General features: G+C 37.4%; 1 protein-coding gene across 5 annotated transcripts in view; it reads left to right on the forward strand.

Annotated features, from left to right (window-relative positions):
• Window positions 1–13: 13 nt before the first annotated feature.
• The window catches only part of RAD17 (RAD17 checkpoint clamp loader component), a 34,328-nt gene continuing 18,824 nt past the window's right edge, over window positions 14–15,517 (forward strand). The window contains exons 1-11 of one of the 5 annotated variants that reach the window (XM_070476783.1): window positions 24–155; window positions 469–677; window positions 1,287–1,400; window positions 1,666–1,769; window positions 4,125–4,382; window positions 4,943–5,026; window positions 10,352–10,508; window positions 12,091–12,227; window positions 12,741–12,793; window positions 12,882–13,007; window positions 13,099–13,168. In XM_070476783.1, the coding sequence (XP_070332884.1) occupies window positions 1,728–1,769; window positions 4,125–4,382; window positions 4,943–5,026; window positions 10,352–10,508; window positions 12,091–12,227; window positions 12,741–12,793; window positions 12,882–13,007; window positions 13,099–13,168 (927 nt within the window). In that variant the 5' untranslated portion in view covers window positions 24–155; window positions 469–677; window positions 1,287–1,400; window positions 1,666–1,727. Of the gene's footprint in view, window positions 156–468; window positions 678–1,286; window positions 1,401–1,665; window positions 1,770–4,124; window positions 4,383–4,942; window positions 5,027–10,351; window positions 10,509–12,090; window positions 12,228–12,740; window positions 12,794–12,881; window positions 13,008–13,098; window positions 13,169–15,517 lie in introns of all 5 variants that reach the window. The other 4 variants (XM_070476784.1, XM_070476785.1, XM_070476786.1 and 1 more) reach the window with 4 other exon arrangements.

Here is a 15,517-nt window from a genome sequence, read left to right on the forward strand (position 1 = left end):
AAGCGCCGAAAGATCTGGAAGGTCCCCGGGGGGCGGGGCCTCTGAGAGGCTTCCGCGCTGAGCTCGGGCTGGGCCGGGTGGCTTCCCTTCCACCTGGAGCAGAGCCTGGGCTCCACCGCTCCCCTCCGCCCATGAGGGGATGCAGCTACCCGAAAGTAAGGCTGTCGTTGCTGCGGCTGTGGTGTATATATGTCCTCGAGACGCGAATCCATGTCTGCTTTCACGCCTCCCGGCCTCTCGTGGCTCCTCCTCCTGAACTGCCCATCCCATCTGGGGGTGAGAGGGTGGGGGTGCTGAGCTCTGGCCTGGAGCAGAGGCACGGGAGTTCATCTTGGCTCTCGCCTGACTAGCAGCCTGACCTTGGACAAATATTTCAGCTTAGTTATCTCCAGTGCAGTGTGTAGGGTGGTGGTGGGTGTGCTAGAAAGACTCTTCAAGGTCTTTTCTACCGCTGACATCTCATTTCAGGAACCTGGTATCCTCAAGGACAGTTGCCTACTTTTTAAAGGAGATAACTGTCAGCCTTGTTTTCAAAGGGCAACTAGAATTCTGACCAGGACAACAGTCTGTCTCTCTTATTTCGACCTGCCAACCATGTTCACTCAAAGAGGTGCTTTTTCCACTTATGTACCTCTTTGAAACTGCAAAGCAGAGACGTTCCCAGTCGTGAAGAATATGTGAGTCTGTATGATTTGCTTTCTAGTGTGTGGAAGTGTTTACACATAAATTATGTGTGTCTCCAAACTATAAAGCTCAGTTTACAGGTTTTTAGACTTTAAAAGACTTTCCTTCTGGCAAACTTAAAATTGCTGAATTTTCGCCAGTTTATATAAACATTGAAGAACTATGACATTCAGAAGAGTGTTGCCAAAAAAATGTCTTGATGACGTGTTCAAATAAGAACCAACGTTTGACGTGTTCAAATATAGAAAAACTTTACAGTAAAATATAAAGTCTTTGTCTAAAGTCAGTGATAAGTCTGAATTCATTGTACGGTGCTGTTTTGGTTATGTGAAATTTTGAGGAAATTTTGACATTTAAAGTGTGGGGAAAAAATTGATTTATTTATTTTTGGCTGCCCTGGGTCTTCCTTGCTGCATGCAGGCTTTCTCTAGTTGCGGTGAGCGGGAGCTACGCCCTGGTGGCAGTGTGTGGACTTCTTGTTGGGTACTCCCCGCCTTTAGAGTGTGTGAGCTCAGTAGTTGCTGTGCGGCGGCGGCTTGGTTGCTCTCGTGTGGGGGGATCTTTCCGGACCAGAAGTGGAACTGATGTCCCCTCCATTGCAGGGCACAGTTCTTAACCACTGGACTGCTAGGGAGGCCTGAAAGTGTGGAAAATTTTAATCTTCAGTATAAAAACTGCACAAAGAGAATTGTTCAATTTTTCTTAACAAAACAGAGGTACACAAATGTATGGTTTTTCTGTGTTGTCTAATACATTACTGAGTTCATGTGAAAAATGTATCTCTGTAGATAATTGACAGTCATTAAAAATAAAATTCACTTTAGCATTTTGATTTCTTACTGCCTGTATATTTACTGTATTCTCTTTCACTAGTTCTTGAGCCTTTATTATGTTGTTGATTTTATCAATATATATTACTGTACTTCTGTTTTACAATTTTCTGATTTTGAGATTTTTTTTTTTTCTTTTTTTTTCCCCCAGGTGAACTATACTTTAATGTACTACAGGTTGTATACTACGGATGGGAACTATTGAAGTTTATAATGTCAAAAACTTTTTTTAGACCAAAGGTATCTTCTACAAAGGTATGATACACTAAAATGGCCAAGTGATAGTTGCCCAAAAGGAGTTACAAATTTTTGAATATGTTCCTAATGACTTGCTACTACAGTCAAAGTAACGGTACCCAATATTTATTATAATTAGTAATCTAAAAACTCTAATACTAAATTGTGAAAAAACTGTGCACTGAAAACACAACCTTAATTTTTTTTAATGTATTTATTTATTTTAATTGGAGGCTAATTACTTTACAATATCATGGTGGTTTTTGCCATACATTGACATGAATCCGCCATGGATGTACGTGTGTCCCCCATCGTGAACCTCCCTCCCCATCCCATCCCTCGGGGTTATCCCAGTGCACCAGCTCTGGGTGCCCTGTTTCATACATTGAACTTGCACTGGTCATCTATTTCACATGTGGTATATACATGTTTCAGTGCTGATTTCTCAGATCATCTCACCCTCGCCTTCTCCCACAGAATCCAAAAGTCTGTTCTTTACATCTGTGTCTCTTTTGCTGTCTTGCGTATAGGGTCATTGTTACCATCTTTCTAAATTCCATATATATGCATTAATATACTGTATTGGTGTTTTTCTGACTTACTTCACTCTGTAATAGGCTCTAGTTTCATCCACCTCATTAGAACTGATTCAAATGTATTCTTTTTAATGGCTGAGTAATATCCCATTGTGTGTATGTACCACAGCTTTCTTAACCATTCGTCTGCCGATGGACATCTAGGTTGCTTCCATTTCATAGCTATTGTAAACAGTGCTGTGATGAACATTGAGAATGAAGGAGCAATCTAAGAGAAAGAAATATGTTGTATGTGGTATTATAACTTGAAAACCCCCACCTCTTAGAAATTATGTGGCTCAGTATACCAGTTCTCAGTAAAGTTATTGGGTGGGTGGGGTGAATGTCAGACAGTGTACCTGAAGTTATCCATTTTCTTAGTGGTGAATCTGATTTTCCTCTGACTGTAAGTAAATTATTTAACTTTGTTGTATGAGCAACATGCATATTGAAGTTGCTAGATCGGAATTGCTATTAAGAGTTTTACTACTACTCATATTTTCATGTACTCTATTTTTATAAAGGAAAGGGGCCAAAATTGTAGTACCAGTGACAGTCTTTTAAAGAGGAGGAAATGAGAGGGGTAGCTATGACTGAAATTTTTTCCCCAGAAGTCTTCCTTCCTTTATCACTCTGCTGATCATGATCCTAACCTCTGCCTTTATAAGAGGAATGAAGTGTGATTTTGCATTCATAAAATACCTGTAAGCCCTAACTTCCTTCTCCTGAGCCTACTTGCAGTGCCAACCTCCGTTTTTTTTTTTTTTCTTTCCTACCGACAAGAAGTATTGTGTAGTATTGGTTGCTGAGCATTCTCCAAGGAAAATGTATCTTGGTTCCCGCTTGTTAGCCAGGCAGGGAATTCTAAAAGTCAGGCACTGAACTAGATTTTTCTAGATTTATACTATTGGAATGTTAAGAAAAGTTCACTTTTAAAATTAAAATTATTATTTTTTAATAATTAAGAAATTAAGTATTTTTAATACTCCTAAATATTTTTAGGCTAAAATATTTTGTTTTTTCATTTTTCTCTGTGTATCATTACAAAGGATTTTAAAGAAAAGGAAATGATGGAGGGAAATATAGAGAGGTCAGGTGTTTCTATAGACCAGAGGACCGTGAAGTAGAACTCACTGATTTTCCTGTTCTATTAACCTGGTACTCTTTCTCCTGAACAAATCTGACAGATCATCCTCTCTGGAAAGCCTGCTTCCCTTTCAGAAACATACTAGTTGCTTCATGCTGCTGCTGCTAAGTCGCTTCAGTCGTGTCTGACTCTGTGCGACCCCATAGAACAGCAGCCCACCAGGCTCCCCCGTCCCTGGGATTCTCCAGGCAAAAACACTGGAGTGGGTTGCCATTTCCTTCTCCAACGCGTGAAAGTGAAGTTGCTCAGTCATGTCCGACTCATAGCAACCCCATGGACTACAGCCTACCAGTCTCCTCGTCCATGGGATTTTCTAGGCAAGAGTACTGGAGTGGCTTGCCATTGCCTTCTCCGGGTTGCTTCATGAGCTGAAGAAAAATATAATCAAGTCATAAATACAGATTATTCATAGCATCAGTATTCTTAGACCTTATCCTCACAAATCTTAAGGCTGATAGGGATTATTTCAATGTATGAAATGGTTCTTAGTTTGTGAATATATTAATCTGGTCAAGGCAGAAGTGTGAACTGATTTGTGAGATTTATTGTCAATGTTGCTAATACAAGAATGTTTTTAATAGAGTAGTTTAGTTACATAGGTAATAGATGCAAAAAATATAAGTGTTTATTGATATGGTTTCTTTTTTTCAGGTAACAAACTGGGTAGACCCATCATTTGATGGTTTTTCAGAGACTACAAGCATTTCTACTATTACTGCCACATCATTAAGTGTGAATAACTCAAGTCTTAGAAGAAAAAAGGTGCCTTCCACAGTAGAAAGTAGCAGACTTCCGGCTAGCAAAGGAGGAAACCTATCTTCCTCTAAACAGATCTATGGTCTAGAAAATTCAAAAGAATATCTGTCAGAAAATGAACCATGGGTGGATAAATACAAACCAGAAACTCAGGTAATAATTAGCATACCAAGAAGTCTTCATAATTTAGTTTCAGGAAAGAGAGGGATTTGCATTTTCAGTTATTATTCATTAAAACCTTTTTGCCTAAATGAATTAGAAAAAAATAACTTCTAAGTTTTTTATATTTCCAGTCTCGAATTTTCCCAACAGTTATTCTGAAGATATACCATTGGTTATTTGTCTTTGATTTAATTTAACTCTTTGATTTAAGTTAATCAATCCCTAACATTGACTTTATCCATTTAATCTTTTGCTAAATGTAAAGCCCCTCCCTATTTATTACCTTATCAAAATGTATTTCAGAATTTTAAAACATTTTGTAATTTCAGATGTGCTTCAAATATTCATATGTTGTGGTCAGTTTAACAATATAATTTTTCCATATCAATATAAATTAAGTATAATCAAAAAGACCTTTTTATTGTATCATGTTACTCATTTGCTAGTTTTTATTTGCTAGTTTTTTCATTAAAAATGTGTAGAATAATCTGTGCGATGTATCAAAAATTTTTGAGTTAAAGTGTTTTTTATTTTAAACTTGAAAATTTTAGCATGAACTTGCTGTGCATAAAAAGAAGATTGAAGAAGTTGAAACCTGGTTAAAAGCTCAAGTCTTAGAAAGGCAGCCAAAACAGGTAACTAAATAAGAACTGTTTTTGTTTTTTTAAAGCAGTTTTTATTTATTTATTTTTGCTTCTTTATTAATTTTTTTTTGGCCATGCTGCGTCTTTGTTGCTGTGTGGGCGTTTCTCTAGTTGCAGCGAGTGGGGCTGCTCTCTAGTTGTGGTGAGAGGGCTTCTTGTTGCGGTGCCTGCTCTTTGTTGCAGAGTACAGGCCATGTATAGGACGTGTGGGCTTCAGACCTCAGTAGTTGTGGCTCCTGGGCTGTCGATAGAGCACAAGCTCAGTCATAGTGGTGCTTGGGCCTTAGTTGCTCTGAAGCATATGGGATCTTCCTGACCCAGGGATCAAATCTGTGTCTCCTGCGTTGGCAGGTGGATTCTTTACCACTGAGCAATCAGGGAAGCCCCAAGAAATGTTTAGAAATATTTGACCTTGGATGTGTCTCTGCCTTTTAGTTGGTTGTAGGAAGTTAAAAACTTTCATGTTGACTTTGTACTCATGAGTCCCTCTCACCTGTGGTAGAAAACCGTCTGACCTTACTACTTCTGCCTCATTAAAAGACTCAGGAGACTTTGAGTTTTCTCCTTTACTTTTATCTCTTTTTTTCCTCTTATGTATAAAGCATAGTAAACCATTTGGGTGCTAATATATTTAGCATATCAAATTATCTCACTCTGAAGCAAGTAGGCAAATTACATACTAGTTTTTTACTAAATATAACCTAAAATAATCATCAATTATTTTACCCTGTGGAGAAGGCAATGGCAGCCCTCTCCAGTACTCTTGCCTGGAAAATCCCATGGGCAGAGGAGCCTGGTAGGCTGCAGCCCACGGGGTCTCGGAGAGTCGGACACAACTGAGCGACTTCACTTTCACTTTTCACTTTCATGCATTGGAGAAGGAAATGGCAGCCCACTCCAGTGTTCTTGCCTGGAGAATCCCAGGGACGGCATAGCCTGGTGGGCTGCCGTCTATGGGGTCGCACAGAGTCGGACACGACTGAAGCAACTTAGCAGCAGCAGCAGCATTTTACCCTGTAAAATGTTTTTTTTTCACTTCCTAATTCCATAATTGCCCTTGGCCCCCAAGCTAGAATATTCTTTCTCTCTTTCTGTTTAAACTTTTAAAATTTTGAGATTCTGCAAACATAAAGAAAAATAGAATAGTAAATGAATATTCACAAACCTGTAATGTAGCCATCATTTTCCCCCATGAGTATTTTAACATAAAATGTAAACATTTGACATTTAATTCCCTGATATGATCTAGTGATCCATTCATATTCACATTTTTCCAGTTGTCCTCAAAATGTCTTTTATATCTGGTTTGTTACAACCAGTGCATGATCAAGAACCATCCATTACATTTGATTATTATATCTCTTAGGGCTTTAAAATCTAGCACAGTTCCCTTCACCTTCTCTTTCTCTCCACGACATTGACTTATTGAAGAGACCAGGGTCTTGTTATCCTGCTGTTTGAGGTTAAATTTGATTGGTAGATTAAGGAGGTGATAGTCAAAACTCTTCATTGTAACTTCCTCTTGCATTTGGCACACGATCTATTGTAAGATGCTTTGGCGGCATATAGGAGTTTCTGACAGTCTTTCACCTAAGAGATTTAGTGTCCATTTTCAGTCCTTGTCTGATTAGTAATTTTGTTAAGACTGTGAACTGGTGAATTTTCTACTTCTATTATTGTTATTTCTGTAATTGTTAGCTGGCATTTTTCTATAAAAAATAGATTTCCTCATCACTAACTGGGTTTGCTTAGTTATTGATACCTTTAAATACATTACCAACTGGAAAGACAGGATAAATTACTTTGAGATGAAGAGTTGGTGTTTTAATTACCTCCAGTGGTAAACAGGTCCTTTTTTGAATCAAGATTCTTTCTGTCTGGTTTGTCGATCTAACCTTTGGTGTAGAGTTTAGATAATGTACTCAAAATGAACCTTCATTTTCAGCATTGGTATTCCTCTGCTGGCTCATAGAAATCTCTTGTTTCTCTGAGTACCAATTCTTGGGCACTTTCTCAGAAAGCTTTTTCTCATTGTGTTGTTTGGTCATCTCAACTAAATAGTCTTTATTTTTCAGTGACCACTATGTTTTTATCACTTATCAGTAATTTTTTTTTTTTAGTGTAAGCATTATTGTGTCTTAAACTTACACAAGTGTTAACACAAGTGTTACTGTTTTACCAGTAGGATGACTTAGGTATGTGTGCATGTATATAGGTATTAGCGAAAGTATTTCCTCTACAGTTTGAAAAGCTTCTTCCCTCTAAGAAGTTGTAGTTTAACCAACCATGTACTCTTTATTATACAAAACTTTCAATGTCAGTAATTCTAAGACATTTTGATTTTAAAAATCCTGGATAATTTCTAGATTTGTCTATGGAAACATAAAAAATTGTTTATTCACTGAGTTTAATTTTGGAGGCCGACTTCTTTTCTTCAAAGTATAGTAAATCTATTACAATGTAGGCATTGGGGCTATTAAAAAAGTATTTAGTGTTCTGATAGGAGACTAGCTCCCAGTTCTGTTGCTAGAAGCAAAACCTGGTGTGTGGCTGTATCACGTGTCAGAAAACATATGCAACTTCGTTCCATAAGAAAAATGCAGGGCTGCCTGTGTTTGAGCTTTCTCTTCTTTTGAAAAGAAGTAGTTTCCTTAGAAGTAATCAGTTCTCATTAATTGCATTAGTTATGTTCTGTTAAAGTCGCTGCAAGCAAAGAATTAGCAAGTCCTGAACCATTGTTCCTATGGGAAATATAAGATTGGTTCCTTCAAAACCTAATGTTAAAAGAAAATGAAAAACCTAATGTTGCTCTGGTCACATTTTCATCACTTTCCCATCAGTACATAACTTGTTTTATATGTTCCTGTGTAAAGATACCTTATTTATTTCAGTTCAATTCAGTCACTCAGCCATGTCTGACTTGTTGCAGCCCCATGAACTGCAGCATGCCAGGCCTCCCTGTCCATCACCAACACCCGGAGTCTACCCAAACCCATGTCCATTGAATCAGTGATACCATCCAACCATCTCATCCTCTGTTGTCCCCTTCTCCTCCTGCCCCCAATCCCTCCCAGCATCAGGGTCTTTTTCAGTCAGTCGACTCTTTGCATTAGGTGGCCAAAGTATTGGAGTTTCAGCTTCAGCATCAGTCCTTCCAATGAACACCCAGGACTGATCTTTAGGATGGACTGGTTGGATCTCCTTGCAATCCAAGGGACTCTCAAGAGTCTTCTCTAAAACCACAGTACAAAAGCATCGATTCTTCAGCGTTCAGCTTTCTTTATAGTCCAACTCTCACATCCATACATGACCACTGGAAATTTTTATTTATTTTTTTGCGTGTGGGATCTTGGTTCCCTGCCCAGGGATCCAACCAGCATCCATCCCCCTGCAGTGGATACACAGAGTCTTATCCACTCGACCGCCAGGGAAGTCCTCAAGATACCTTATTTAATATGCATTATTAGATCATTAACATTAAACTCATGGCCTGTAGAACTATAACTCATAAGGTCTTCCATTTTATTTTTTTTTTTAAGGTCTTCCATTTTAAAAAGTGGAACAGGGAAATCCCCTGGTGTTCCACTAAGTTCAGACTTAGTGTTTTCACTGCCAGTGTCCAGGTTCAGTCACTGGTGGGGAAACTAAAATTCAGTAAGCTGCATGGCATGGCAAAAAAAAAAAAAAAGAATTGAATAGTGTAACTGGGTAACTGGCTCTTCTCTGGGTCCAAGTACACATGCCCTTATTTACCATAGTTAATAAAGGTAAACGGGCAAGCAAGGATCACAGCCCACCGGGACATGTAGGATATCTTCTCTTGATAATTTTTCAGTTTTAAACTTTTAAACTTTTTTTTCAATGTGTAAGGAAATGTTACTGGGACCTATAACCTTTAGTCTGTCTTCAGGGTCCTGTCTCTGGTAAATATCTTTCCTAGTATACATTTCTTTAAAAATCTGATATCCAAAGTGAGGTCATTCCATAAGAATATTATACCTGTATAATATTGAACTATATAACCCAAAGATAGCTTGATATTAAGATTGAATTTTCTGAGTTCAGGTAACCTCTAAAAATACTCGTGTCAGACATAACCTCTTTAAACTAGCTGAAGTTGTTTTAATTTGGCTGCTGAATAGTCCTTGGAAGGAGCATAGTGTAAGAATAGAGGATACAGGCACTATTTAGGACAGTATGGAGATTGCTTAAAAAATTAGGAATAAAACTACCATTGTTCAGTTGCTCAGTCATGTCCAACTCTACCGTATGGCCATATGGTTTTATGGTCACATGGTACCATAAAACTACCATTTGACCCAACATTCCCACTACTAGGCATATACCCTGAGAAAACCATAATTGAAAAAGACACATGTACCCCAGTGTTCATCACAGCGCTATTTACAATAGCTATGACATGGAAGCAGCCCAGATGGCCATTGACAGATGAATGGATAAAGAAGCTGCGGAACATATATATAGTGGACTATTACTCAGCCATAGAAACGGATGCATTTGAATCATTCCTTTTCTAATGAGGTGAATGAACTAGAGCCTATTATACACAGTGAAGTAAGTCAGAGAAAAATATCATATGTTAATGCATATTTATAGAATCTGGAAAGATGGTACTGATGAACCTATCTGCGGGACAGCAGTGGAGATGCGAACAGAGAACAGACTTGTGAGCACAGCAGGGGAGGAAGAACGTGGGATTAATTGAGAGAATAGCATTGAAATATAAACAGTACCATATGTAGAATTAGATAGCCAGTGGAAATTTGCTGTATGGCAGGAGGAGTTCAAATCCAGACAACCTCTGACACTGACACTGAAGTCGCTCAGTCATGTCCGACTCTTTGCGACCCCATGGACTGTAGCCTACCAGGCTCCTCCGTCCATGGAATTTTAACCTAGAAGGATAGAATGTGCTGGGAGGTGGGAGGGAGGTGCAACAGGGAGGGGGCATATGCATACCTATGGCTGATTCATGTTAATATATGGCAGAAACCAACAGAATATTGTCAAGCAATTGTTCTCTAATTAAAAAATTTTTTAATAAAGATATTAAGAAAAAATGAAGCCCCCCCCGCTCCCCCAAAAAAGGATGAGAAATTATCAGAAGCTGTGCTTAGAATTTCAGGAAATAAGATCCTTTTATTTATAGCTGGTTTATTCCAACTAACATTGTGCAATTAAGTCTGCTTTTATGACTAAATATTTCTAGAGATAATATTTAAGAAGAATATTAAAACAATATTCTAACATTCTAATGATTTTGATTTTTTTATTGATGTTTATATTTGGTTCTAGGGTGGATCTATTTTATTAATAACAGGACCTCCTGGATGTGGAAAAACAACAACTATAAAAATACTAGCAAAGGAGCATGGTATTCAAGTACAAGAGTGGATTAATCCAGTTTTACCAGAATTCCAAAAAGATGATTTCAAGGAGATATTGAATCCTGGTAAGGTTTGTTGTAAAGGTAGTGGAAATAGTGGGAAAGTCTATGTTAACAGATGTGAAACAAGCCCCTCAGACCCTACTGGGTGTGTTTTTGAGAGGCAGGTATGTATTGCTGCTCCTACACTTGGTTGGCATCTGCCCACTACCAGCTGCTTCACAGTCAGAGTAGCAATCACACGAACCTTTATAGGTGCATTTAGGTTCAGAGAGAAGTAACTCTAGGAGAAGGAAGGAAAGGGTCCCTCCAATAAAAGAGGTGGTGCTCAGTCGCCTAGTTATGTCTGACTCAGTGCGACCCCATGGACTGTAGCCCACCAGGCTCCTCTGTCCATGGGGATTCTCCAGGTAAGAATACTGGAGTGGGTTGCCATGCCCTCCTCCAGGGGATCTTCCTGACCCAGGGATCAAACCCAGGTCTCCTGCATTGCAGGCAGATTCTTTACCATCTAAGCCACTAGGGAAAGCCCTATGTAATGTAATATAATGTAATATAACTTCACATATATGCTGATAAACTCCAGCATGATCATTTTTAACTTGCATAGCTTTTTTATTGCTGCTTTAGAGTAACTAGGCTAGGCGTATACAAATCACCTAGGCCATTTTGAAGTGCAGGGGTTTCTGTAGAAGGACAGTTATATTAGTATTTTAATGTGGGGTATTCTTTAAAATTCTTTTTTTAGGTTCTTCTATAACATCTGTGCATATGCACACCCTTTTGCTGCTACTTCTGGAATTTTTACTACTTTCTAGTAGTAATGTTACTGTTGACAATTTTTTTTCCCTAGAAAAGTGTCTTTTAATAGATGGAAACTAGTGTTGTAGTAAAGGTTGTTATATATCTAAAGTACAGCTCCAAAATGTAACTATTACATAGAAAAATTTTGAGTAAGCCAATACACTATAGAATTGTTGTCTTCAGTATAGGATATGCTGAGAAAAGAGTTTCATCATAGCACAAAATAATGAGTTAAAGTGAAGTCGCTCAGTTGCGTCTGACTCTTTGCGACCCCATGGACTGTAGCCTGCCAGGCTCCTTTGTCCATGGAATTTTCCAGGCAAGGATGCTGAAGTGGATTGCCATTTCTTTCTCCAGGGTACATTTGACAATCTGAAAAGTCTTTATTTACAATCTTTTGTATAAAATATTACTTCTTGTAGTCCTAATAAGTTTACTAATCAGTCATTCTGTTTTTGTCATTAAAACTTATTAAAGTAAAACTTACTATTATTGAAAATAACTTATTTATGATCACACACTTATTAGGAGAGTCTTCATTATGTAGACAAAGTCATAAATATTTTTACCACTTTTATGATTTTTATACTAACAGCTATGTTTTGAAATCAGTTAACTCCATATCACATTTCTTGGTGCAGAAGCATTATCCTGTTGTTCATAGTGAGTTTGCCTTTTGGAATGAATATTCTGTTTTAAATTAAAACCAGCCTACAGTATTGCGTGCTACATTGTCTTTATGTGAACGTGTTCAGTGATATTCATGTGCGTTATGTGCATATGTGTGACATTGATATATACATAGTCTGTGGAAAATAAAAGTATGAAGTATGTTTCCTTTCAGAATCAAGCTTCCATATATTTCCCTATCAGTCTCAGATAGCAGTTTTTAAAGAGTTTCTACTAAGAGCAACAAAATACAACCAACTACAAATGCTTGGAGATGATCTGAGAACTGATAAGAAGATAATTCTAGTTGAAGTAAGGATAACTTTTGAAATTCTGCTGTAACTATTGAATAAACAATCGCAAGATATATCTTATGTGATAGTGACATTAACTTTCTCCATGGTACTAGTGGTGGTAAATTATAAAGTCTTTGTGTCATAGAATAAACCTAAAGTTTCTTGCATTAAACTTGGGTAGAGTAACTATAGGTTGCATGTGTGTACATATTATAGATTAGTGAACTTTAAAAATGTAATGGCCTAAATGTAGAAAGGCAAAAAAAAATTTGGAAAATGATGTCTTAGTGAGAATATTATAACTTCTAGTGACCTGAAGAAATTTGATCTGAAAGTTCCATAGATGCTTGTTACTATTTAGGATATCAGCTAGTTGATGTCTTCAGCTAGTTGATGTTTAATTTCTACAGAAGTTCTGATTATAGTACATTGAATAGATAACATTTTTCCCCTTTTGGTAAATATAAGTCTGAAAATAAGTTTACATGGGAATAAAGCTGAGCCAGTGTTTATCCTTTGTTTTTGGTAGGACTTACCTAACCAGTTTTATCGGGATTCTCATACTTTACATGAAGTTCTGAGGTGAGTTTCAGTGAAGTCTCTTAAAGCTCCAAATTAAATGACAGGAGGTTTAAATTTCAGCCTTGCTTGCTATCTTTTGTTATTTTAGGAAGTATGTGCAGATTGGTCGGTGTCCTCTAATATTTATAATCTCTGACAGTCTCAGTGGAGATAATAGTCAAAGGTTACTGTTTCCCAAAGAAATTCAAGAAGAGTGTGCTATTTCAAATATTAGGTAAGAATGAAATTTCTGCTTAAAATTACACATACGTATGACTGTATTTTTAATCACATAACCACTGTCTTTGTTTATAAAATTTTGACAGTTTCAACCCTGTGGCACCAACAATTATGATGAAGTTTCTTAATCGAATAGTGACAGTAGAAGCTAATAAGGTAAGTTTCTTAAGAACTGATTTTTTTTGACTTTACATTGTCATTATAGAAAGCCAAACTTAAGTGATATTATATAAACTTGAATTAGAGACATCAATTGTCTCAGTTTTTAAAATTAAAGAAAATTAATTACACTCCTAAAGCATGTCATTTTAGAAAATGTAGGAAAGACTGATTTTAAAAACCCTTAACCTGGACTTTCCAGGCAGTGCAGTGGTTAAGCCTCCATGCTTCCACTGCAGGGAGTGCAGGTTCAATCCCTGGTTGGGGAACCAGGATCCTGCATGCCATGCAGTGTGGCCAAAAAATAAAAAATTTAAACATCCTTAACCTTTTTATAAACTTAACTTTCTTTTTCACATTGAGGTAAATTTTCCTTTGCTTGGCTTAGTGTTCTAATTTGTGTCTATTGTTAAGAAACTATTGCCTGCCATCTTGGTTCATTAATCAGTTATAATCCAACTCTACTTTTGTCCTGTGTCACTTTTCAAAGATTTAGTAATTTTTTAAAATTATGGTAAAAAATACATCATAAAATTTACCATCTTAGACATTTTTTCCAGCTTTATTGAGATATAACTGACATATAACATCATGTAAGTTTAAAGTGTATGACACATTGACTTGATAAAACTTATATAATGTAAAATGATCCCCACCATAGCATTATTTCATACCTCCATCATGTCATGTAAGTTACTTTTTCTTTTTTGTGATGAGAACATTTAGGATTTTTTTCTCTTAGCAACTTTCAAATACATAACATACACAGTACTATTAACTGTATTATATATTTGAAATATCTTAACCATTTTTAGCCATGCAGTTCAGTAGTGTTAAGTATACTATTGTTCTGAAATAGCTGTTACTTTTAATGCATCATTTTTTTTTTATCTTTCAAATCAAGATGATGTTAAATTGATGAAACTTCTCCTCTCAGCAGCATGGTTCTAGGTGGACCAGCTGATATCAGTCAACTGGATTTTACATGAAACATAATTTGTTTTGCAATGCTGGATCACAGGAACTGAGGGAAATCTCCAGGGGAGAGGTTATGTTGAGGATTAAACAAAATAACACATGTATGTGGAGCACTTAGCTTTATAAATACAACTATTAATAGTGAAACATTAGAAACACAGTGAATTCAATAATAGAGGGAGCAGCTGCTGTGGTGAACTATTATGTCCTTAATGCGTATTTTGAAAATATTTAGTGATATGTGTGTCTGCTCAGTCGCCTCAGTCATGTCCGATTCCTTGTGACCCTGTGGACGGTAGCACACAGGCTCCTCTGTTCATGGGATTCTCCGGGCGAGAATGCTGCAGTGTGTTGCTGGGTCCTCCTCCAGGGGATCTCCCAGTGATTGAACCCGCATCTCTCATGTCTCCTGCACTGGCAGGCAGGTTCTTTACCACTAGCGCCACCTGGGGAGTCCCATTTAGTGATAAAGGGAAATACAGTTTAATGTCAAGTTAAAAATAACAGGATGCAAAGTTACATGATAATGCTAACAATAGAAATGATGTTTTCAGCCCTTGATATATGTCAGGCCTTGTGCAAGGTGTTTTTATATACCTGATCTTATTAAACCCTTACTACAACTATACAAAATTATCTCCATTTTGTGGTAAAGAAACTGAAATTTGGAAGGAAATAACTTGAATAATATTCCATGACTATTAAGTGTCAGATGAGTTTGAAGTTTTGTTCTGACTCCAATTTACTGTGCTAACACAAAACATAGATTTGTTAATGACAGCCCAATGCCTATATATACATAAACCTATATATACTAAAAGAAATAACATAAAGATGCTAAGTGTGATTCTGGGTGGTTGAATTACTTATGATTTTTTTCTACATTCTCTACCATAAGCATGATAACTATAAACTATAGTTTTAAATATTTATTAAAAAGTTGAAGAAATAATACTTTATCATGTGACTCACAATTTTCTTAAGACTAAGTCATTAAATTGCAAATGGCATTTACTCTAGCAAGTTGTTTTATACTAGTATAAAGATTACCATAACTTCTTTGTTACGTATTTCATGTGCTGTGCATGGTCCCTCAGCCATGTCGGACTCTTTGCCACCCCACGGACTGCAGCCCACGGGGCTCCTCTGTCCATGGGATTCTCCAGGCGGGAATACCAGGGTGGGTTGCCATGGCCTCCTCCACAGGATCTTCCCAACCCGGGGATCAAACCCAGGTTTCCTGCATTGCAGGCAGACTCTTTACCATCTGAGCCACCAGGGACGCCCTAGAATGCTGGAGTGGGTAGCCTATCCCTTCTCCAGGGAATCTTCTCGACCCAACATCAAACCGGAGTCTCCTGCATTGCA

This window comes from Odocoileus virginianus, chromosome 14 (assembly GCF_023699985.2).
Source record: "Odocoileus virginianus isolate 20LAN1187 ecotype Illinois chromosome 14, Ovbor_1.2, whole genome shotgun sequence".
Classification (NCBI taxonomy): domain Eukaryota; kingdom Metazoa; phylum Chordata; class Mammalia; order Artiodactyla; family Cervidae; genus Odocoileus; species Odocoileus virginianus.